General features: G+C 36.5%; 1 protein-coding gene across 4 annotated transcripts in view; it reads right to left on the reverse strand.

Annotated features, from left to right (window-relative positions):
• The window catches only part of SYTL5 (synaptotagmin like 5), a 235,749-nt gene that overhangs the window by 54,891 nt on the left and 156,835 nt on the right, over positions 1 to 24,023 (reverse strand). For all 4 annotated transcript variants that reach the window (XM_079122865.1, XM_079122864.1, XM_079122862.1 and 1 more), the window contains exons 3-5: positions 22,464 to 22,673; positions 4,192 to 4,307; positions 2,274 to 2,382 (exon numbers count right to left, since the gene is read on the reverse strand). In XM_079122865.1, coding sequence (XP_078978991.1) covers positions 2,274 to 2,382; positions 4,192 to 4,307; positions 22,464 to 22,673 — 435 coding nt within the window. The remainder of the gene's footprint in view (positions 1 to 2,273; positions 2,383 to 4,191; positions 4,308 to 22,463; positions 22,674 to 24,023) is intronic.

The raw sequence follows: 24,023 nt of genomic DNA on the forward strand, positions 1-24,023 counted from the left end.
TACTGAGTGCCCCAAACATGGCTGTTTCCAAAAGCAATTTAATAATAAAAAAGGCTATAATATTATTTTTGGAGATGACATTGGGAGAGACCAGTTAACTTACTTTGCATTCAACAGTTTTCTAGGGGAAAAGTGGATTCCAAAGGTACTGGTAGGATCTTAATAGAATCTGCTAAGTTGTCTCTGCTTCAAAGAACCCCAGAAATGTCACTATAAATTTTCAGAAGCTTCAATCTACTAGAAAATTAATTTTTTGATTAGAATGGCACTTTATATAATGTCAGTTTATGCTGCCCTGAGAACCAAGTCATGCATGTCCCCACCTGTGCACCTCTATTTAATGTCTCCTCTGCCAGAAATCATTCTTCCTCCCTTTGGATATCCTGAGCTCCATCCATCTGTCAAGGTCTACATGAAGTCCCACTTACAATTTGATGTCTTTCTTGATAGCTTCCATGACCCCCCCAATAGGAATTTATTATTTAGCTACTCATTTAATACTGACTTACTTAGTTATACCCTTATGACATCTCTTGTGATTTATTAACCCCCTGCCTTGTTTAGAGAAGATTTGGCAGCTCATATTGTCATTTTATATTTTCCTGCAATTCTTTTATACTTATTAACTCTTCAGGTATGAACCATTGCTTTCCCAACTGGATGTCAAATTCTTTTTTCCCCCCTTATTGGGGATTAAACCCAGGATTGCTCTACTGCTGAGCTACAAGCATTCCCAGTCCTTTTTTCTTTTTATTTTGAGACAGGGTCTCATTAAGTTGTCTAGGCTGACCTGGAACTTGTGATCTTTATGTCTCAGTCTCCTGAGTTGCGGGATTCCAGGTGTATGCTATCACACTGGGTGGATGTTATATTCTTTGAAGACCAAGAACCATGGGTGCCAGTTTTCATTTTCAGCGGTGCCCAGCCAAGAGCCATGATAGTTTGAATGATTCAGGATTTGTATAATGCATTGTGCTGGTGAGTTACTTACTGTCTCTTAGCTCCAAACTCTGCTTAGCTCTGTAAACTACTCTGTGATGCCTGGACTGAGATCTGCAAATGGTAGCTCCTAGCAGCACTTGTGGGCTCTGAATTACTTACTCAATCAACCATTGATTGTTTTTCAGGAATCAGGCACTATGCTAGATATTGCAACACAAAAGCAAAGATGCTACTGGTCTAGCACAGAAAGAGCTTACATTTAAGTGAGTGGGAATGGGGAGGTCAGAGGCATAGGCACAAGGCATTGTGGGAGTCCTGAAGTGAGATAAAGGGATTCAGTGTGAAATGAAGGACTGATACCTGGGATAGGACACTTAGGAGACTTTGGATTGTCTTTCCCATTCGTCTCTGCTAAGTAATGAAGATGTGGTTAATCAAGAGTGTTTGAGTTAGATGACATTTAGAGTTCATTCCCACTCAGAGTTCAGGATTCTAAAAAAAAAAAAAAAAAAAAAAAAAAACCCAGGCATTTTTTAAGAGCCAGATAAAGGCTGAGACACTGTCAGCATTTCAGGCTGGCTTCTGCTGAGACAACGAAGCAATGGTACCTGGAAAGAATCATAACGTGATTTGGCACATATTAGAACTCTTGCTACCTTGGCCACAAAACAGGCCAATAGCTGCCTCAGAAACAAAGACTGTAAAATACAGAGCTGTGACATAGCAATTTGACTTTTGGTCCTTAGAGTCTGCATGGGGGCTACTCTTCTAGATGAATTCTTTTGCCCCCAGGTCACCTGTGCCTTCTGGCATCTTGCTTCCCTGTGTATCTCCCATTCCTATTTTTAGTACTTGACACATGTATTTGCTTTCTGAATTAAGTTCAGGTGACTAAATGTGATTTTTTTTCCTTTAAGGAAGCCTGAATTTTAAAGAGGGGATGTAATATGTTAAGCTCAAATAAAACATCTTTGATTTGGGTATATTATATACCAGCACTCAGGTTAGAGAAGAGGGGTATTGGCATCCTACAACTAAGGCAGTCATCACCTGTTTATAGATAACACTGGCCCTGACATAAAACCTTCTACGTAGAAGTAATGGGAGCAGATATGTGAAATAAAAGAACTCTTGCACCTTTATTTACCAAAAGTTGAAAGTAATTAAAACTGCATTTCCTGAGAATGCTGCTAAGAAAATGTTACTTCAGTTGAGTCTCTGGACCTCCTCTGGGTCACTGAAGTGATAACAGACTTGAAAAACTAAAGAGTCTTTATTTCAGAGATGTCTGAATAAAAATTAAATTTTCCCTTCGATAAGCTATTTCTTACCCCTTTCTCTTGGTCCCATCATGGCCGGCCTTCTGCCCAACAGAAGGTAAAGTGTCTGACTTCCCCACATCCTGGCGGGTTTGCTCTTGGCTTCGTACTTCTTCAGATCCTCATTAAAAAAAAATCAGAAGACAAGTTTACACACAAAATGGCTAGGGATGAAAGCAAATTTCCTACCCCCTGCTCCTTCTTTTAAAATACTTATTTGAATTTTTTTTTCTTTTCTTTCTTTCTTTTTTTTTTTTGGCACTGGGAATTGAACTCAGGGATGCTTTTCCAATGAACTACATCTGAAGCCCTTGTTTTTAATTAATTAATTTATTTATTTATTTGAGACTGGGTCTCACTAAGCTGCTTGCTAAGTTGCTCAGGCTGGCCTCAAACTTGCAATCCTTGTGCCTCAGTCTCTTGATTTGCATGGATTAAAGGTGTGCCATGGCCAATGAGTACAAATTTCTACTCTGCAGTCACTGTTCTAGATTACCACAAGACAAAGACAAAGTAAATGCAGAGTAAATGGCAATGACATGTCCACCCCAAATTGCTCAGGTACACAGTAATTTCTAACTTGTTGAAATATTCCAGAATTAACTAAGGACTAAGATCAGGATTTGTCTGTGGGAAGTTTGCTAGGATACACTTTCTAGGGAAATAAGTATATTAACCCTCTATAGAGGTTTGTAGGGCCAGGGAGTCTAGGTTCATGACAACTTCAAATTTCCAGAAACTGAATTCTAGCATGAGATTATAATAATGGTAACCTTACTTCTGAGCACATAAGCCAGACATCCTGGGAGGGCACCTGTTACCCTTCTGTGAAAGCCTTTCCTAGAAAGTTCCACACCCAGAAATGGCAATGGAATCAGTTCCAGGCCTCCCAGTGCAGTCTGCCAGACTTAAAGACAAGTGCACTAGCTGTCTATGAAAGGGATAGGCCAGAAGATGCCTGCTTCACTTTTATTACTGTGCATGAGAAATATGCTCCCAAGGCCAAATTTCACTCAATGTTTAACCAATTAAATTGTAGTTTGAATGGACAAAAAAGCATTCTGAAGGAGTTATTTGCATTTGGGGCCAGTATAATTCTTCACTGAGCACAACTGTCCTACATATTTCTTGTCATTTAGCATCTCTGGCTCCTGCCCACTAAATGTCATCAACTCAACCTAGTTGTTGTGACAACCAGATATGCCCCTTTGCATTTCTAAATGCCTATTTGGGAAACAGGACTGTAGTGCACAATATCAATGCTTTGTCAAGAACCAAGGTTTAGCCAGGCATGGTGGTGCACACCTGTAATCCCCGTGGCTCAGGGGGCTGAGGCAGGAGGATTGGGAGTTCAAAGCCAGCCTCAGCAAAAGCAAGGCACTAGGCAACTCATTGAGACCTTGTCTCTGAATAAAATACATAATAGGGCTGGGGATGTAGCTCAGTGGTTCAGTGCCCCTGTGTTCAATCCCTGGTACCAATAAATAAATAAATAAATAAGTAAATAAAATCAGGGTTTAGAAAAAGCATCATCTAAATAAAATACATTTGAAATAAAACATCGAAAAATCAAGAATTGCTTTCACAATGTGAATCATTTTATTCACCTGTTTTATGTTACATTCTTGGATATTTAGTAAAATATTAGAGGTTCATTCAGGAAGAGAAGTGTCTGTGATGAAGATAAATGGCCCCTTTGAAAATCTCAGCATTTTATATATACAGAAAATCAGTATGAATTTTTTTTTTCACTACATTCCTCTTTCTTTCTATGAATTACATATTCCAATTCCATGCTACTGAGGTGTGAAATAACCTTAGGGAATCAGAAATTCAGCTGTGCTCATTTGCTACATAACACAAGGAGGTTATTTAGCATGCCAAAATGAAGATGAGAACAGTTTTGAAAGCAAATCATTGCTTTAGTTACCTGGACTTCTTCTTAAGATGGACTGCCGGACAACATCAGTGCCCAGAACATTCACTTGCTTGAAACGCTTTGCCTTTTCTTCAAAGAACCATTCGCCAGTTATAATCCTTAGCTGCCTACTCAAGGGAAAAGGGAAGAGTATTAAAATTTGATTATTCAGCTGCATAATTAACTCTCAAAAATGCCTAATGACGTAAAAATAGCTAGTTATTTATAGAGTCAATCTCAATCTCTGTAGCATTTTATAGTGAAAATAAAAGACACTACTGTATTAATCAAATATACAGTATACTATCTGCTAGATACTTGCTAATGGCTCTTCATACTTCATCTGTTTTGATTCATAACAACTTGTGTAAATCCCTATTTTATAGCTGAGAAAACAGAGACCTACAGCAATAAAATGGCATGTTTCACATCACACAGCTGGTAAATAGTACAGCTAGAGTCCCCTCCCAAGTAGGCTCAAGTTCTTACCTGCTGTTAGTGGGGAAATGATTTTTTTTTTTTTTTTGTACAAGGGATTGAACCCCAGAGCACTTAACCACTGAGCCACATCCCCAGCCGTTTTTTTTTTTTAACTTAGTCATAGATGGACATAATATCCTTACTTTATTTATTTATGTGGTTCTAAGCATTAAATCCAGTGCCTCACACATGCAAGGCAAGCGCTCTTCCACTGACCTACAACCCCAGCCCCTATTTATTTTTTATTTTGAGACAAGGTCTCACTAAGTTGCTTAGGGCCTCTCTAAGTTGCTGAGGTTGGCTTTGAACTTACAATCCTCTTGCCCTCAGCCTCCTGAGCAGCTGGGATTACAGGGGTGTACCATTATACCCCAGTGGGGAAGTGATCTTTGATGTAAGCAATGAAGAACAAGTGAAGGTTCTGAATAATTTAGGGATTGCAATTAGACTCAACTTTAAATTTTCTTTTCCCCCTCTTCTTTTTTTCTCTCTTGGTTTTTTGTTTGTTTGGTTGTGTGTGTGTGTGTGTGTGCTGGGGATGAAACCCAGGGTCTTATACCTGCTAAGCAAGTGCTCTCTTTACCTCTGCGCTATACCCCAGCCTAAGAGGATTTCTTGATGTAACACGAACACTGGATTATAGTGGAGAATAGACAGGTTGGCTATTGCAGTAGCTCAGGAGGGAGGTGACAGAATCCATGCTAGGGTAATGGTAAGATTAACAGACATGTTCAAAATGCAGGCAGTAGAAGAGCATGCCTGGATTTTGTCATCAACCAAAAGTTATGCTGGAAAGGATCTTTGAGTAGCTCTCTCTATCTTTAAAGCCCTACCTGCAATGGCTATGTGAAATCACCTCCCATCTTCCCTCCTGAAATGACTATAACCCTCTTCTTTATTTGCACTTCTCCTATGACCTAAAACATTTTTAACTTTATTTTAGAGTTATTTCTGCCCAGGCTTTCCGATGCCTACTGGGCTCTAGGCTCCCTGAGAGACTATTTCTGTCTGATCCATCTTTCTTCCTGGTACCCAGAAGAGAGTTTTTCATAAACTGTGTTCTCAAGTACTACTTTAAAAATGAATGATTGACTATTCCCCACCACTTCAACACATTCCTCTTCTTTTCACGTCCTCACAGTCCTCAGTACTATCAGTGGCATGAAGGCAAGAATCTTGGCTGTGCTAGTCACCACCTCTATGAGCAGTACTTGGCACTGTGCTTGGTAAATATTTGTGGAATGAATTAGGACATTCAGAATTCAACCTATAGCAGCTGTGAAGCTGTAAAATCTATTTTGAGCCTGGTGTGGCGGCCACACCTGTAAACCCAGTGACTTGGGAGGCCGAAGCAGGGAGGATTGCAAGTTCAAGACCAGCCTCAGTAAATTAGAGAAACCCTGTCTCGAAATAAAAAATAAAAAGGGCTAGGGATGTGGCTCAGTGGTAAAGAATTCCTGGGTTCAATCCCTAGTACTGCGATAAATAAAGTCTCTTTTCAAGCTTACAAAGAGTATTTTAACAACCATAGAAGTCATTCAGTAGTCTAAATAGATTTCTAATTAAAAACAAAGAAAAGTAGTTAGCTAATTAAGGTACATTCTAAGAATGGTAAATAGGCCTGTGTGACTAGGGTAGGGAGTCTGTAGATGAGAGCAGTGGAAAGGTAGGTTTGGGGTCATGTAATGGAAGTCTGAGTGCCATGCAAAGGAACTGGAATGTCACTGTGGAGACGATGGGGTACTCAGGCAGTTTTTTTTTTAAGTTAAGACTGAATGATGTAATCTCTGGGGAAATATAAGAGAAGGGAGAAACAAGAAGAACCAAGCGGGCCAATTAGGAAGTTATTGCAACAGACAGGAGAGGAAATGATGAAGATATAAATCAGGGTATCAGGGACAAAAAGAAAGATAAAGATACTTCAGTCATTGAAGATGAGAATTAGCAAGAATTGGTGATAAGTTGAATATGGTGGCTGAGAAAAGAGGCAGAGTCAAATAGAGATATCTAGCCTTAGATATAGCCATAAGACTCAGCAATTGATTAGACTTACAAATCTGTAGCTGGATCACAAATATAAAAATCGTTTCAGAAAAATATGTCAACCTTGTCCCCCACAGCAATTACCATGAAATCCTTCAAGTTATACATGGAACACAGTTCCAGAACTGGGGAAAAAGTAAAAATATTAACCTTGGAGAAAGCATTCATTGAAAGGTAAGACCACAGTATGTTCACCTCAGATTTCCTTCCTAGTGACTACATCACCTATTGAGAAGCACAGACTGTAAGAGTATATCATATCTAAAAAGGTTAACCTACCAAAACCAAAAGGCTTGAATAGGTTAAACTATTTCTGGGTGCATCTCAAGTGATCCATGCATTTATACTTATGTTGGAAATCCAGGTGGTAATTGTGTTATGTAAATGTTAAAGATGTCCTCTCAAGATTACTGCCATCAAACACTAATGTAGGTACTGGTGATATCAGATTTTTCAGATTGAATTAAGTTGCTAATTAGTTGACCTCAGAATAGCAAATGATCCTGGATTATTCCTGTAGGCCCAAGGTAATCACAATGAGCCTTTTAAAAATAAAGGAAGAAGCAGAAGTCAGAAGAGACACCCCAAAATGGAAAGTCAGATTGCAAATGTATGCTGAGGGGGCTCTGAGATATGGAGATCTTACAGGCAAGGAATGGAGAGAGAGGCTTCGAGGAATTAAGGGTGGTTCTCAGTTAATATCCAATAAGGAAATGGCGACTTCATTCATACAGTCACATGGAACTGGATTCTGCCTGCAAGAGTGTTTTTGGAATTAGGTTCTTCCAGAGCCACTTTATAACAGTTCAATCAGTTGATACCTTGATCTCAGTCTTGTGGAACCAGGAGTAGAAAAACTAGCCAAGCCAATCTAGACTTCCAAGCTACAGAATGATCAGATAATAACTTTGTGTTGTCTTAAGCTGCCAAATTGTGATAATTAGTTAAGCTGACAATAGAAAAGTACTATGATAATTAAACACAGTTATTTATTTTAAAATTCAACTCAGGAAGGATTTGCACATGTTGCAAGAAGATAATAAGAAAAATTCAGAAGCACAATAGGGCAGAGATGGGCACACTGTGGTCTGTGGGTCAGATTCACCCCACTCTCTATTTTGTCCAACATGCAAATTAGGAAATGGTTTTTACATTTTTAAATGGCTGGGAAAAAAAACCTCTGAAAGAATATTTCATGACAGAAGAAAATTAGATGAAATTCAAAATTGAGTGTTTTTAAATAAAGTTTTATTGGAAGATAGCAAGGCTTAAATATTTAAGTGTTGTTTCTGGCTGCTCATGTGCCACAACCACAAAGTTGAGTAGTTGAGCAGTAGACCACATTGCCTAAAATGCCTAAAATATTTACTCTCTGGTGTTTTAGGATAAGAAAAAGGCTTGCAAACCTTTTTAATAAAGCAAGGTTTACACAAAATGAAAAAGAACAAAGGGGAACAATATAGCTCAGGGGTTGAAAACCACCCAGTAGTGACAGCCAAGATCTTAGCTCTTTTTTTCTTTTTCTTAGTATGTTCTTGGGATAAGGTACAGAGTGGATAATATGCTGATAGTAGTTTCATGTATGACAGGAGAAAGTGGGACACGTCTGGTATTCATGCCCCAGAAAATGGGCCTCCGTATCACCTTTGCCACAGACATCTAGAGCTGCCAACACCTAACACATATAAAATCTTTCCAGAATTGTTAGTCATTGCCTCTCCCTCTCTTTGTATTTGCTTAACTCAGATATGCACTTGAGTCATTTGTCACTTCAGAATTTCAAAACATCAGAACAAACTCTTGGGATTATACCTTTGTCACCTGTTCAAGACCTGGAGGTAGGTAGAGGCTTGGCAGAATAACAGGAAATGAGTACATACCAGGTATTGTACTCAAATAATGTATCAAACACTGTGAACCATAAAGTAGCTATTATTCTCAGTTTACAGACAAGGAAACTAAAGTTCACATGTGTTAAATAATTTTCCAAAAGTTATAAAGGTATTATGGCAGAGACAGGATTTATACCGAAAGCCTATACTCTTTACATTTGGAAACACTGTCAGAAGAGAATTTATACCTGCCAACTTTAACAAGGATGTGAGGCAGGTGAAAACCTATGGAAAGCAAGGAATAATAAGTTTCATGTATGTGTGTGCGTGTATGTTTCGAAGGCAGAGCTTTTGGAATAAAGAGAGGCAAAGAGAAGAGAAAACCAATGTGACACCCACTATATATTTTATATCCCTCTCTACCACATCAGTCTAGTATTTGAAAAACTCAAGGCTTGAAATAGACTGTTTCCTCTACGTTATACTCTAAAGAATGGGTTTGACAGCGATTACAGTGAGTTATACTCACTATTTGTGAATAATGAACACTGAGTATTCAGAATTTGTTAAGTCCTGATTTTATTTGACATTAAACTCCTGGGACCTCAAATCATCACTTGGAAACTTGTATCAACATGAATCCAAGTTAGATTCTCTTTGGATTTAGAAAACATGTAATCTTGTCCTAAAAAAGGAATAATGACCAATAAATTCACTTTGTTCTTTTATGTACTGTTAACTTCTTTTTTTTTTTTGGTACCAGGGATTGAATCCAGGGATGCTTAACCACTGAACCACATTCCCAGCCATTTTTATTTTTTTTTATTTTGAGACAGGGTCTAGCTGAGTTGCTTAGGGCCTTGCTAAGTTGCTGAGGCTGGTTTTGAACTCACAATCCTCCTGTCTCAGCCTCCTGAGCCATTGGAATTACAGTGTGTCCCACCTCACCCAGTTTACTGTTAACTATTGGAGACATCTGAGATAAGATGCTTATTAGAAATGCTGAGATATTTTTCTTCTATTATTCGTAAGGAAATGAATATGAATTATTTATACATGAATTCAATATACTGCATGTATTTATTGTATTCCTACTGTGTGTCAGGTCCTGTGTTTAGGGCTAAAAATATAGAGGTGAAGAAGACAAATGAAGACCCTGGCCATAAGGTGATGATGATCTAGGTTTATTCCTTTCTTCCTTCCCAAGCAGGAAAATGAAAAGAAATCCTTAGGCACATTATGGTAAAACTACAGACCACTTACAAAGAGAACATCTGAAATGTAACGAGGGAAGTAAAAGGAAACCAATTACCTACAAAGGAAGAGCAATTGGAATGACAGTTGATTTTCAAAAGCAATAATGAAATACAGAAGTCAGTAAAATGATATATTCAAAGTTCCAGAAAAAAAAAAAAAACAGCTGTCAATCTAGAATATACTATCCACTATCATGGAATAATAATGAAATAATGGAATAATGATGAAATAAAGAATTTTTCAGCAAAATAAAAACTGAGATAATTTATTACCAATAGATGCTCACTTAAGGAACCTTTAAACAACATATTTCAGGAAGAGATAAAATACAGCTGACTTATAAAAAGCGATGGTGAACAATGAAATTGAAAAATGTACATAAATATAAACAAATGATATGTACACAAAATTAATATTGAAATTGTTGGATTAAATAAAAAGGTTTATCTAAAATACAGGAAAAACTTACATGCCAGCCAGTAAGGAGATGTTTACAGTTTAAGAATACTGAACTCCCTTTATTGATCAGAAGAAAGGTAAAACCATTGACTTGCAAAATTAAATATAAAAGTTGTAATTTCTAGGGTAACCACTGAAAATTTCAAAAGCATATAATACCTACACCAGTAGAAAGGATAAAATAGAATGAGAAAAATGTACTTCAATCAAACTATAGATAATATAAATAAATGCAAATATTGCAGTAATAACAATGGATATGTTCACTGAACCCTATTATTTAAGAATATTGTCAGTTTGACTTTTAAGATTACATATAGACATATTTATATCACATATACAGGATATATATAATATAAGGTATATATTATAGTAAATATTTAAATACACACAACATATTTTTAAGTAGTATATATATCATATGCAGGAGATTCACTTTAAACACATAAACACTGAAAAGTTCAAAGGATGGAAAAATATATAATATGCCAACATTAACCAAAATAAATTTTATTTAGCTGTATTTGTAACATACAAAATAAACTTAAGGCATCTGGAACAAGAGAAGGATGTCCATTGTTAGCACGTTTATTTAATAGTGCTTGAAATTCTAGCCAGAGCAATCAGGCAAGAGAAGGAAATAAAAGGGATAAAAACAGAAAAGAAAGAAGGCAAATTATGACTGTTTGCAGATACTATGATACTAAGAAGATAAAAAAAACTCCAGCAAAAGACCGCTAGAGCTAATAAACCAATTCAGCAAAATAGCAGGGTACAAAGTCAACATACAAAAATCAACAGTTTTCCTATATACCAACATTGAATCTGCTGAGAAAGAAATCAGGAAAACAATCTCATTTATAATAGCTTAAAATAAAATAACTAGGAATAAATCTCACCAAGGAGGTGGAAGAACTCTACAGTGAAAACTATAGAACATTGAAGAAAGAGACTGAAGAAGACACAAGAATATGTTAAGACTTCCCATATTCATGATTAGGCAGAATTAATCTTGTAAAAATAGCCATACTATCAAAAGCAACACACAGATTCAATGCAATCCCCATGAAAATACCAATGACATTTTTCATAGAACAAGAAAAAGCAGTCCTCAAATACATTTGGAAGAATAAAAGACCCAGAATAGCCAAAGCAATTTTAAGCCAAAAAAGCAATGCTAGAGGCATCACAATAACCAGACTTCAAATTACACTACGAATTATAGTAACAAAACTGCACATTACTGACATAAAAACATACACATAAACAAGTGGTAAAAAATAGAGGACAAAGAGACAAACCCACATACGTACAGTCATCAAATCTTTGACAAAGGTGCCAAAAACATACACTAGGGAAAAGACAGTCTTTTAAACAAATGGTGCTGGGACAACTGGTTATCAATATGTAGAAGAATGAAACTAGACCCTTACCTCTCACCCTACACAAAATCAACTCAAAATGAATCAAAGACCTAGGAATTAGACTAGAAGAAAACACAGGGTCGACATTCCAGCTTTTAGGCACAGGCAATAACTTTCTCAATAGGATCCCTAGAAAGCTCCGGAAATAATGCCAAGAGTTTATAAATGGGAGAGCATCAACTTAAAAAGCTTCTGCACAGCAAAGGAAAAATTAGGAACAGGAAGAGAGAACGTACAGAATGGGAGAAAGTCTTTGCTAGCTACTTCTCTGACAGAGGATTAATATCCAGAATATATAACAAACTCGAAAAGCCTAATACCAAAGAACCAAATAATCCAATCAATAAATGAGCAAATAAATTAAACAGGCAATTCTCAAAAGAAGAAATACAAATGACCAACAAATATATGAAAAAATGTTCAATATCATTCCTAATTATGGAAATATAAATCAAAACTATTCTGAGATTTATTTCACTCCAGTCAGAATGGCAGTCATCAAGAATACAAATAATAATAGTTAGGTGCACTGGCACACACCTGTAATCCCAACAGGTTGGGAGGCTGAGGCAAGAGGATTTCGAGTTCAAAGCCAGCCTCAGCAACTTAGTGAGGCCCTAAGCAACTCAGGGAGACCTTGTCTCTAAATAAAATATAAAAAAGGGTTGGGGATGTGACTCAGTAGTTGAGTGCCCCTGGGTTCAGTCTCCAGTAGCAAAGAGAGAGAGAGAGAGAGAGGGAATACAAATAATAACAAATGCTGGAAAGGATATGGGAAAAAGAGGAACACTTTTACATTTTTGCTGGGACTGTAAATTAGTATGACTTCTATGGAAATCAGTATGGCGGTTCCTCAAAAGACTAGGCATGGAACCACCACATGACCCAGTTATAACACTTCTTGGTATGTATCCTGAAGAATTAAAGTCAACACACTACAGTGATACATGCATACCCACGTTTATAGAAGCACAATTCACAATAGTCAAATTATGCAACCAACCTAGGTGTCCGTTAATGGATAGATGGACAAAGAAAATGGGGCATATAAACATAATAAATAATAATGAAGTAATGTCATTTACAGGACAATGGATGAACTAGAGACCATTATGTTAAGCAAAATAATCCAACTCAGAAGGTCAGGAATCCTATGTTTTCTCTCATATGTGGAAGTTAGAGAGGAAAAAGGGGAAAAGTGGTGTGTGTGTGGGAGGGAGGAGGTCCCATGAAAATCAAAGGGAAATTAGTAGAATAGAGGAAAGGGACCGGGGTGTTAGAGAAAGGGAGGGAGGGGGAAGTGCTGGAGAGTAATACTGGCCAACTATATGGTTAGGTTGTGTGCATGTATGAATATGTAACAACCAACCCCACCATTAGGTACAACTCTAATGTGCCAATAAAAATATGGAAAAAATAGATTTAAGACAAAGGCACTTCTAGAGATGAAGAGGGTCATAAAGAATACCTCCAAATTAATAAGGTAAAAACCAATGACCTAATACAATTATGCTAAACAGAAATAGTCATATCACAAAAGGAATTACAAAAGCAATAAACATAATAAAAAGCTATCCATCCTCGTTAGTAATTGGAACAATCCTAATTAAAACAATAGGGAGATTGATTTGAAAAAAAAAATTAAAATTCTCATGATACCAAGTGCTGGTAAGATTACAAAGCAAAGAAAACCCTTATATAATACTGGTGAAGTTTAATTTGGTACAACCATTATAAAAACAAATTTAATACTGTTTTATAAAATTGAAAAAGCTCATAGCATTTGCTCTGCAATTCCATTCTAGTTATACACTCTGCAGTAGTCTTCACAAACATTTGTGGCAGAGAGTGAGAAACATTTTACATCAGAATCCAGAAAATAAATAAACAAATGTATATGTACATCTATAAGTATATATGTATTTGTACACATACGTGTATATGTAGATAACATTTTCTATTCTATTTCCTTTTTTAAATACTGATTACAATCTACAAATGTGTCATGATGTACAGATTTAAAAATCCCACCCTAGGGTGTACATGATAAAAATTTTGCCCTAGCCCAATATGGTGGCATACGCCAGTAATCCCATCCACTCAGGAGGTGAGGCAGGAGGATTACAAGTTGGAGGCCAGCCTCAGCAACTTAGCAAGACCTTACCTCAAAATAAAAGAATTAAAAAGGGTTGGGAATGTATCTCAGTGGTGGAATGTCCCCCAGTACTGCCAAAAGAATAATAAATTACAAAAGAATGCATGTAGTATGATTTTCATTTCTATAATGTTCCAAAATATAAAACTAGAAAATACATTACCTAGGGAAATACCCCAATACAGTAAAACCATAAAGAAATGAAAAATGCAAAACAAGAATGTGTTAATTTTTTTGTGTGTGTGTGGTATAAAGGATTGAACCCAGGGGCACTCTACAACAGAACTTCATCCCCAGCCCTTTCAATATGGTAATTTGAATTTGCCATCCTCCTGCCTCAGCCTCCTGAGCTGCTGGGATTACAGGCATGTGCCATCTTGCCTGGCTGAATGTGTTGATTCTTAAACTAGATGATGAGTACTCAGGTATTCTTTTTAATATTGTTTCGACTTTATGTAAATATTATAGAGTCTTTGATAGGTATGATATTTTCACACTTGAAAAAAATCTTCCCAGTTTATGTAGGTTTAAGGTACCGATCTCCCAGTGAACAAATTATTCTAAAAAAGGGTAGGGACTCTTGTATATAACTGATAGGCATTGTAAAATAGCCCATCAAGTCACCCCATGTAACCTTTCCATATAACGCTGGGTCAATGTGGGATTACTGATGTGAAATCGCTCCTTTGCAGCCATATTATGAAAATTTTCTAAACTAAGGGTCGATTTTGAAATGACTATGTAGCAACTGTAGGTACTCACCAGGAAGACCAGGAACCTTCCTATGGTTGAATATGCTGAGATGCTTACTTATTTTGATGAAGGAAAACACATGACAGAGGAACCATGGGGAGTGTCACTCAGGGAGAGGACACTTGAAAGGATTTACTACAGGATTTGGATTCATGTTGATAATTCTGGGAAGAGTTGACGGGATCAGGAATTTTCTCTGGATTAAGTGATGTCAGGAAGTGGGGACAATTCTATGACTGGTATATCAATAAACTTTAACTAGTAGAAAGGTAGACTAGAGCAAGGCTAAAGTTGTAATTGATAAGAAAACAGGCGATTCATGTTAGCTAAGAAAGAGGGCGTGGTACTCTGTGGCATGGAGGGTTTCCTTGTGTTTGTTTATGCTTAGACAAGATCATGACTCATTCTTGTTTTCTCCCAATTCACTGTGGTTGTAGAATGATTTTGCAAATGCTGGTGCTCTGAGTTTTTGTCCAACAGAACACCATACCCACCTATGAGTGTCAACTCCTAACAACACCAACACTGACTAGAAAGTGTGTCAGACCACTTTCTAGGTGTCAGGGACCGTATTGCTCTTTCTCATAATGAAGAACTATACATTCCTCCTGTGTTCTCACTGTGTATGTGCTATCCATTGGCACTAGTTTTTCTTAAGATTTAAAAAAAAATTTATTTCTTTTATTTAAACTTTTTTACTTTAAAAAATATTAGTGCATTATAGTTATATATAACATTGGGGTTCATTTTGACATAATTATACAAGCATGGAATATAATTGCTTTAATCAGTCCTCAGTACTTCCCCATTCCCTACCTTCCTCCCCCAACCTCCGTTCCCTTTCCTAATTGATATGGTGCTTTTTTTTGGGGGGGGGGTGTTCTTAGTTATATATGGCAGTAGAAGCCTTTTTGATAAAAGTAAACAAGCATGGCATATATCTTATTCTAATTAGGACCCCATTCTTGTGGGTGGGCACAATGATGGGGTTCACACATATTTTCATATGTGTACATAGGAATATTATGTTAGAGTTATTCTACTGTCTTCCCTATTCCCATCCTTTCTCCCTTCCCTTCATTCTCTTTGTCTAATCCAATGAACTTTTATTGTCCACCCCCGCTTATGGTGTGTTAGCATCTGCATATCAGAGAACATTCAGTCTTTGAGTTTTGGGGATTGGCTTATTTCACTTAGCATGATGGTCTCTAGATGGATCCATTTACTGGCAAATGTCATATTTCAAGGTTTTTTTAATACACACTCATATATCATCTATTTCAGTTATATTTCATTGACTGATGTAATCATTACCAGTATTTAAAAGGCAGGCTCTTCCTACATCATGTTAAGCAAAATATTGCATGTTCTTTGTCATATGTGGAGATTAAAAAAAAAAAAGATGACCTGAAAGTAGGATAGGGATTACTAGGGACTGGGAAGGAAATCTGGGGAGGAAGGGGATAGAGGGACAAGTGGACAAGGATAAAAGAAGGGTGAATGGACATGATCATTCCATGATGTATAGATATATGGAAATGACACAGTGAATCCTATTAATTAATATGTATTAATAATTATAGTACTAAAAAATAGCATCATGAGATGTCACAGCATGGCATGGATACAAGATCAGTTAATCAATACCATATTAAAGGTATTCATTTTTGGTGACTTTTTATGTTATTATCTTTGGTCCTTTGGGGATCAACTGGGTGCTAATTAAGAAAAATAATCATTATGACCATCTTTGTGTTAGATGGCAACTGCCTCAGCTAACATAATCACGTGGAATTTTACAGATCTTAATGCAATAGCAAAATGAACCAATTGGTCGGGTCAAGGTCCCTTTCATTCTGTTTCTATAGAGTTAGTTTTAAAAGTAGACCTATAGCAGCCAACTTGTTGAATCAGATTGGAGAAAATGTCAGGAACTGCTCAGCTCATTTTAATAGGTAGCCTCCCCTCCATCAGACCCTGCTGTAATCATTTCAGGGCTTCAAAAATAAAATCTCTTTACTTTTATCCAATCCAAGGTAAATGACAATAAAGGCTGTTCTTCCAGCTGATTAGAGAATGAGTCACTTTCTGACTCATCTCATCTCTTAGAGGTCAGGGTGGGAATTTCAATTTTATGGTCTATTAAACATAGAGATAGCCCAGTGGGGCTGTAACAGTCTCTCATAACAAACAAAGGGTGTGCACTGGCAATAAAATATTATTCATGCTTTCTTTTTGAAAAGTGCTCTATGAATAGCAAACAAGATTCTTCCAATACTGACAAATAATTTTAGTCTCTGGGATCAGTCACACTGGTAGCTGGAATATTGGAGGGTAGTATACTCTGATTTTCACTTTGAAAGTTAAGCATGGGTTTTGATATACTAAATTAAACACCCATCATGTAAATTTCCAATGGTTGCAGGAGGATATAATTATAGGTGAGTTGTTGTTTCAGAGGTAAAGAATCACACATTAAAGCTGTTTTCTCCTTAGGACACTTAAATGTATTTAGACAGAATTTTATTTATGGATGAAATGATAAATTAGTAGACTCACCTTCCTTGTTAGACTATGAAACCACTGAGGGTAGTCCATGTTTTATTCAACATTGTGTCCTTAGCCCCTTGTATAACAACAGGTTATCAATTAATGTGCAGGAGGGACGAATGGAAGGGTCTATGGATAGATCAATTGGATAGGCGTATGATTGGTTTTATTTAATTATTGTCTCACCAATAAGAGGAGTGCAATCGATTCAGAAGGTTTTTATTAAGGCAGTAACATGTTCCATGAAAAATAGAATTTTCAATTTGTTGTTACTTATTCTTACACATTCTGACAACAACTTGTCTTATGGTTATATCTTTCTGTGATAGTTAAAAATTGCCTTTGTTCAGGGGATGAAGTATCTTGTATGACTCATTGTTTTAAACCCCTGTTCCTGACAGAAAAAAAAAAAAAAAACTACATTTTTTTCAGTTGCTCAAGCCTGAAATGCTGTAAGTAGAAGCCATTCGTCCATCTGGTCATCAGTTAATTTTCTTATTCATCCAACCATCCATCTATTCATTTAACACATATTTATTGAGTACTTATTCTAGGCATTCTTTTAGGCACTAGAACTACATCAACATAGATAAAACCCCTGCCCTGGTGGTTATGAAGCTTATATTTTAGTGGAGGAAGAAAGAAAAGAAGGGTAAATAAGTAAAATATCTAGCACATAAGATCTAAGGGGAAAATACAGACATAGGTTGTATTAGTGTGAGTAGGCTAGCTTCTGTAACAATTGCCAAATCCCACTCACTGAACACATTTAAAGTAAATTTTTCATTCATATAACCTGAAGGTAATCGGACTAGATTTAGGAAAAAGAGGATTAGATTTTAGTCACCATTCATACTAACTAGTAGATGAGTTGATGGCTAAAAATATAAGCTTCTTGGGTCTTGTATTGAAAAGTATGCTTCAGTAATCACAAGTGGTGTTGATAAGTTAAAGACAAAAGTCCTCTTCCCATACCAAAGCTTGAGGTTACTTTTAAAAAAGAATATTTTTAGTTGTATATGGGCACAATATCTTTATTTTATTTATTTTTATGTGGTGCTGAGGATTGAACCCACTTTCTCACACATGCAAGGCAAGTGCTCTATCACTGAGACACAACCCCAGCCCCCCTAGTTACTTTTGTCTGAGTGAACGAAGGTCTGGAGTGTAAAGATGAGGGTGAACAGAATTGGAAGAAAAATGGAAAAGAATAATACTAAGAGTTGAATAAAATAGTATTGTATAAGAATTTGGAGAAATAGTTATTAGGGAATCCCCATCAATTCTAACTCTGCAGCTGGAGCATCAGTTATTTGTTGAAATTTCATTTCCTTCTTCATTGTCCTGAAATGTCAAACTCAACTTGATATAGTGTGGTGGGAAAAGAGCTGGGTGAGGAAAGAAACAAACTCAAAAATGTTGATCTCTTCCCAAGTCAACTAACACACATACTATCTCTTATGTTCTTATTTCCTCTATCTATAAAATGTAAACCCAATTGTCTCTCTTACCTAATAGGTATGCTATGAGACCTGAAGGGATTGACTATTCCCTCGAAGTACATATGATCCAGAAACAGATCAGCCCTCAAGGGAACTGAGGCCCCAATTTTGAAATCTTTTCAATCTCTGACTGGATTAAGGTAATCAAGAACATGCAGTGGCCCTGTCCTATTTCCCTTCCAAAAGAAAAATATATATTCTCCATAGATACAAACTATACAGAATCTCACTAAGCTTTACCATTTTTCCTATACTTTGACCATCAGTCAAAGACTAACAGGTTTATAAAACGACATGACCAAAACCAAGAGATACAACCAGCAATAGAAACAATCCCATAGAACATCAGATAATGGAGCTGTAATTTATAGACTATTAAATAACTACAAATAATTTGAATAAGTTACAAGAAAATAATGAGAAGATCGGCAAAGAGATAGAAGGTACAACAGAAACAAAATTAAAATACTAAAACTGAAAAATCATACAGCTGAACTTAAGAATTAAATAGGTGGATGTCAGAGCAAATTAGACATGATCAAAAATAAGATTCAGCAACTTGAAGATAGGCCAGAAAAATATATATGAACTGAATTCTGGTACGAAAGGATAGAAAAAACAAAAAGGAGCATGAGTGATATACAAAAGATGTTGAATATGACTAAGATACACAGTAGAGAGATAATGGAGGAAAAGAAATATCTAGAGAGAGATTGAGAAATTTTCGCATGTGACAAAAATTAAGACACAGATTCAAGATGATCTAGGAACCCCAAGAGGGATAAATACAAATAAATTCAGACTGAGATGCTATAGTAACTGTTGAAAGCCCAATAGAAAGGGGAGAACTATTAAAAATAGTCAAAGAAAGGGTTGGTTATGTAGCTCAGTGGTACAGTACTTGCTTAGTATGCATGAGTCCCTGGGTTCAATCTCCAGTCCCAGAACAGAAAGAAAAAAAAAAGAAAAATATTATCTTCAAAGAGGCAACAGTAGACTGATACCTGATTTCCTAACAGAAATATTAGAAACCAGAAGCCAACAAAATCTTCAACTTCTGAAAATTAATAACTTCCAACCTAGGATTCAATAACCAGTGAACATTTTGAACACTTTCGAGGTTCCTCAAAAAAAATTAAAATTAGAACTATCGTATGATCCAGCACTTGCACTACTGAGCATATATCCAAATGTGGAAGAGACATCTACACTCCCATGTTCACTGCGGGACTATTCACAAAAGTCAAGAAATGGGAACAACCTAAGTGTCCATCAACTCATGAATGAATAAAGAAAATGTAGTAAATACACATAATGGTATACTATTCAGCCATAAAGAAGAATGAAATCCATGACAACATGGGTGGAACTGCACATCATTATGTTAAATGAAATAAGCCAGGCACAGAAAGGCAAGGAGCATAGGATCTCACTCATATGTGGAATACAAAGAAGTTGATCTCATAGAAGTTGTGAGTATAATGGTGTTTACCGGAGACTGGGAAGAGTAGGGGAGAGGGAAGAATGGGGAAAGGTTATCAGTGGGTACTAAATTACAGGTAAAGTAAGAAGTACTGATGTGCTATTGGATAGAAGGATGGCTATAGATAACAATGCACTGACATTTCAAAAAGATAGAAGAAAGGATTCTGGAAATATTTACCATAAAGAAATGATAAATGTTTTGATAAGATGGATATGTTTAATCTGATTTAAACATTATATAATATATACATGTATCAAAATATGCATTCAATTTTTGTTTTCATAATTTAAAACAAATGTAACTTAAATTTAAAATATAGTAAACAGAATAACCAGTGAAAACATTTGAAAAATCAAGAGTGAAATAAAGTCATGCCAAGCAAAAAACATATTCATCAATAACAGAATGACAATAAGTACGAAAGAGTACCCTACCCCTTAGGCAAAAGGCAAAAAAATACTGTAAACTGAAGTGAAGAAAAAGTAGCAAAGAATATACAGTAACAGAAAGGGTAACTATGTTGTAAATCTAAATATATAAAGCAAATATAATTGTAACTAAAAGGATAAATAGAAAGTTCACAATTGTTACTGAAAGAGTTTACCATACCTCTCTCAATATCAGTTCCAGGTAGATTATAGGTCAACCAGTATAAAATAAAATAATAACAATTATATGTGATCTTATATAAAAAATAATAGCAATTATAATAACAATAAGATAAAATAAGAAAAATTATAGAAGATCACATAAGAGAATATTTCCACAATTTGGGGGCTAGGGGAAATTTCCTTAAACAAGAACTCCCATTAATCATACAAGAAAAGATGAACATATTAAACTACTACAAATTAGAGATTTATGTTCATTGAACGACACCATTAAGCAACTAAAAAGCCAAGCGAGAAGGTGGGAGAAGATATCTTCAACACATGTAGCCCACACAACTTGTGTGCTGAAAAAAAAAAAAATATATATATATAAAGAAATATATATATAAAGAACTATATATATAAAAATATATATATAAGGAATATATATATATAAAGAATATATATATAAAGAACTATATATATATAAATATATATATATAAAGAAAAAATATATATATATAAAGAACTCCTTCAAATCAGTAGAAAGCTATGCTGAAACCCACATGTCAATGATTTCTTCTAGATCGGTAGAGGATGTTCAGTAATGACAGGAGGGAAGTACTATAAGCAATTTGTTTATGTGGCACAAAGAATTGAAGATAATCACTTAAGTCAATCAAAGTAATGTATCCAAAGTAAGTCATAAAAGAAGTTAAATGCTTCATTTCTTTAGAACTGCTTATCTCAATCCATTGTTGAAACAGAATAAATTGCTCTATTCAGGGTTACCTTTATGAAACAACAGAAAAATAACAATAGTTAAGTAACTCTGTCACTGAATATAGAAGTCTTATTGAGAATTAGGACATGGAAAGTCACTCCTCTACCACACCATCCACATTTCCTCGCAAGATAACCTTTTTTTCTTTTTCTTTTCCTTTTTTTTCTTTTTTATTTTTTTTATACTGGGAATTTAACCCAGAGGTGCTTAACTACTGAGCTATGTCCCCTGCCCCCCTTTTAATTTTTTATTCAGAGACAGGATCTCACTAAGTTGCTCAGGGCCTTTAAGTTGCTGAGGCCAGCTTTGAACTTGTGGTCCTCCTGTCTCAGCCACCGGAGCTGCTGGGATTACAGGCATGCACCATGATACCTAGCCTCAGTTATTCTTTTAAATATTGTTCTCTGCTGAGCATGGTGGTGCGTGCCTGTAATTGCAGCTACTTAGGAAGCCGAGGCCTCGCAAGTGTGAGGCCAGCCTGGGTAACCAAGTGAGACTCTGTCTCAAAAAACAAAAAGGTTTGGGTGTGCAGCTCAGTAGTAGAGCACCCCAGCATTCAAACCCCAGTAGCACAAAAAAAAAAAGAACTTTATTTTATATTTTTGGTACTGGGGATTGAACTCAGGGCTTTGCAGGTGCTAGGCAGGTGCCCCATCCACTGAACTAAATCCCCAGCAGCAAAAGGGACTTTAAATACTATTTTCTACCTTTGAATCTGCCTCTATCTCAACTCTCCTGTTTCTCTCTCTCTCTCTCTGTCTCTCTCTCTCTCCACACACACACACACACACACACACACACACACACACCAGAGTCCTGCCAAAGCATTGCTGAACTTGTAACTGGACTGTACTTGAACCCAATCGAACTCTCTATCCCTCAATTTATAACATACCATTTTTCTTTCTTGCTTTCCCCACTCCAATCTATCAAATCTTCTCTTTCCATAAAAAAAGGCAAAAAACTCACGCGACTTTGGCACAGACAGTGCACTTCCAGCTGCCATTGAGGCCCACAACCCGACACTCACTGCACACTCTCAGTGAGCAGGCCTGGCACGGGTCTCCCCGGTCAAAGATGAGGCCCAGGTTTCTCTGACAGTGAACACAGACTCTACTGGTCTCTTGCTGAGTCTTCCCACTTCTACGTTTTGCCTCTAGTAGCTCATTTTTCAGCTTCCTGGAAAGAGAAAAAAATCACTTGCAAAAGTACACACAAAGCCAGGCGTGGTGGCACATGCCTTTAATCCCAGTGACTCAGGAGGGTGAAGCAGGAGGACTGCAATTTTGAGGCTAGCCTTGGCAACTTAATGAAACATGTCTCAAAATAAAGAAATAAAAAGGTCTGGAGGTGTAGCTTCAAGGTAAAGCGCCCCTGGGTTCAAACCCAAGTACCAGAACATACACACACATAGGAACAGAACTATTTTTAAGAGATGTTTTCATTTGGAAGAATATTTGAATCAAGGAGTCAAAGTCAAATCCTTGCAGGGAATACAATTTCTCCCTTCAGAATCAATGATCAATTGATATCTGGTTGAAAATTATGTTCATGCTTTATTTTTGACATCTTCCACTAGCACTATTTTTCTCTGAGGATTTATTCACATTCTACTCTGACTTATCCAGGACATTTTGATACCGTAACGCTGGAGCACTGCATGCTTAGCAGCAGGGGCCTTGTCTGCCTGGATGGACCTCATGAAACAAGAATGCAAAACCACTCGGCAGCACTGGTATTCTCCGTAAGCAATCCCAAGAATGTTGTGCCCAGAAATATACTGTCTAGCATTTCAAATCTTAACACTTCTGCTTAGCATTTGATAGTATCCAACAATTTCCATTAACCTATAGGTGTTGCTGTCAGTCATGTCTGTGAATCCAGATTCCACCATATACTAGTTGTCCAACCTTAGGCAATGATTTATTCAATCTCAGCCTTTCATTTATAAAATGGGAGTAATTGTATTCTTTCATAGTTGTTTTTAAGATTAAATGAGTTGCTGAGCACAGTAGCACATGTAATCCCAGTGGCTTGGGAGGGTGAGGCAGGAGGATCTCAAGTTCAAGACCAGCCTCAGCAATTTAGCAAGGTCCTAAGCAACTTAGCAAGGCTGTCTCAAAATTTAAAAAAAAATTTAAAAGTCTAAGGATGTGGCTCAGTGGTTAAAGTCCCCTGGGTTCAATCTCTGGTAGCAAAAACATATTAAATGAGTTAATATAAATAAAGATCCCAGCATGGTATCTGGCACATAGATACTAAATAAATGTTAGCTTCATATTCCTGTATTTTACTACTCCACATGTAACCTATTTACCCTTTAGAAACTTGCAATTCTATACCAAGTGCAGTCCTTGTTCCAGGGAACTTGGTAGGAATGCCCCACTTCAGACCTACTGAATCAGAAAGTGCATTTTTTCAAAATCATCACTTTCATAAAATATTCAGGTGATCAGAGTTTGAGATGCACAGCTTTGGAACAATTGTTCTCAAATTGGGCTGTAAGTTGAAATCACTTGGGAAGATTAT

This window comes from Sciurus vulgaris (genome assembly GCF_902686455.1).
Source record: "Sciurus vulgaris genome assembly, chromosome: X".
Classification (NCBI taxonomy): Eukaryota; Metazoa; Chordata; class Mammalia; order Rodentia; family Sciuridae; genus Sciurus; species Sciurus vulgaris.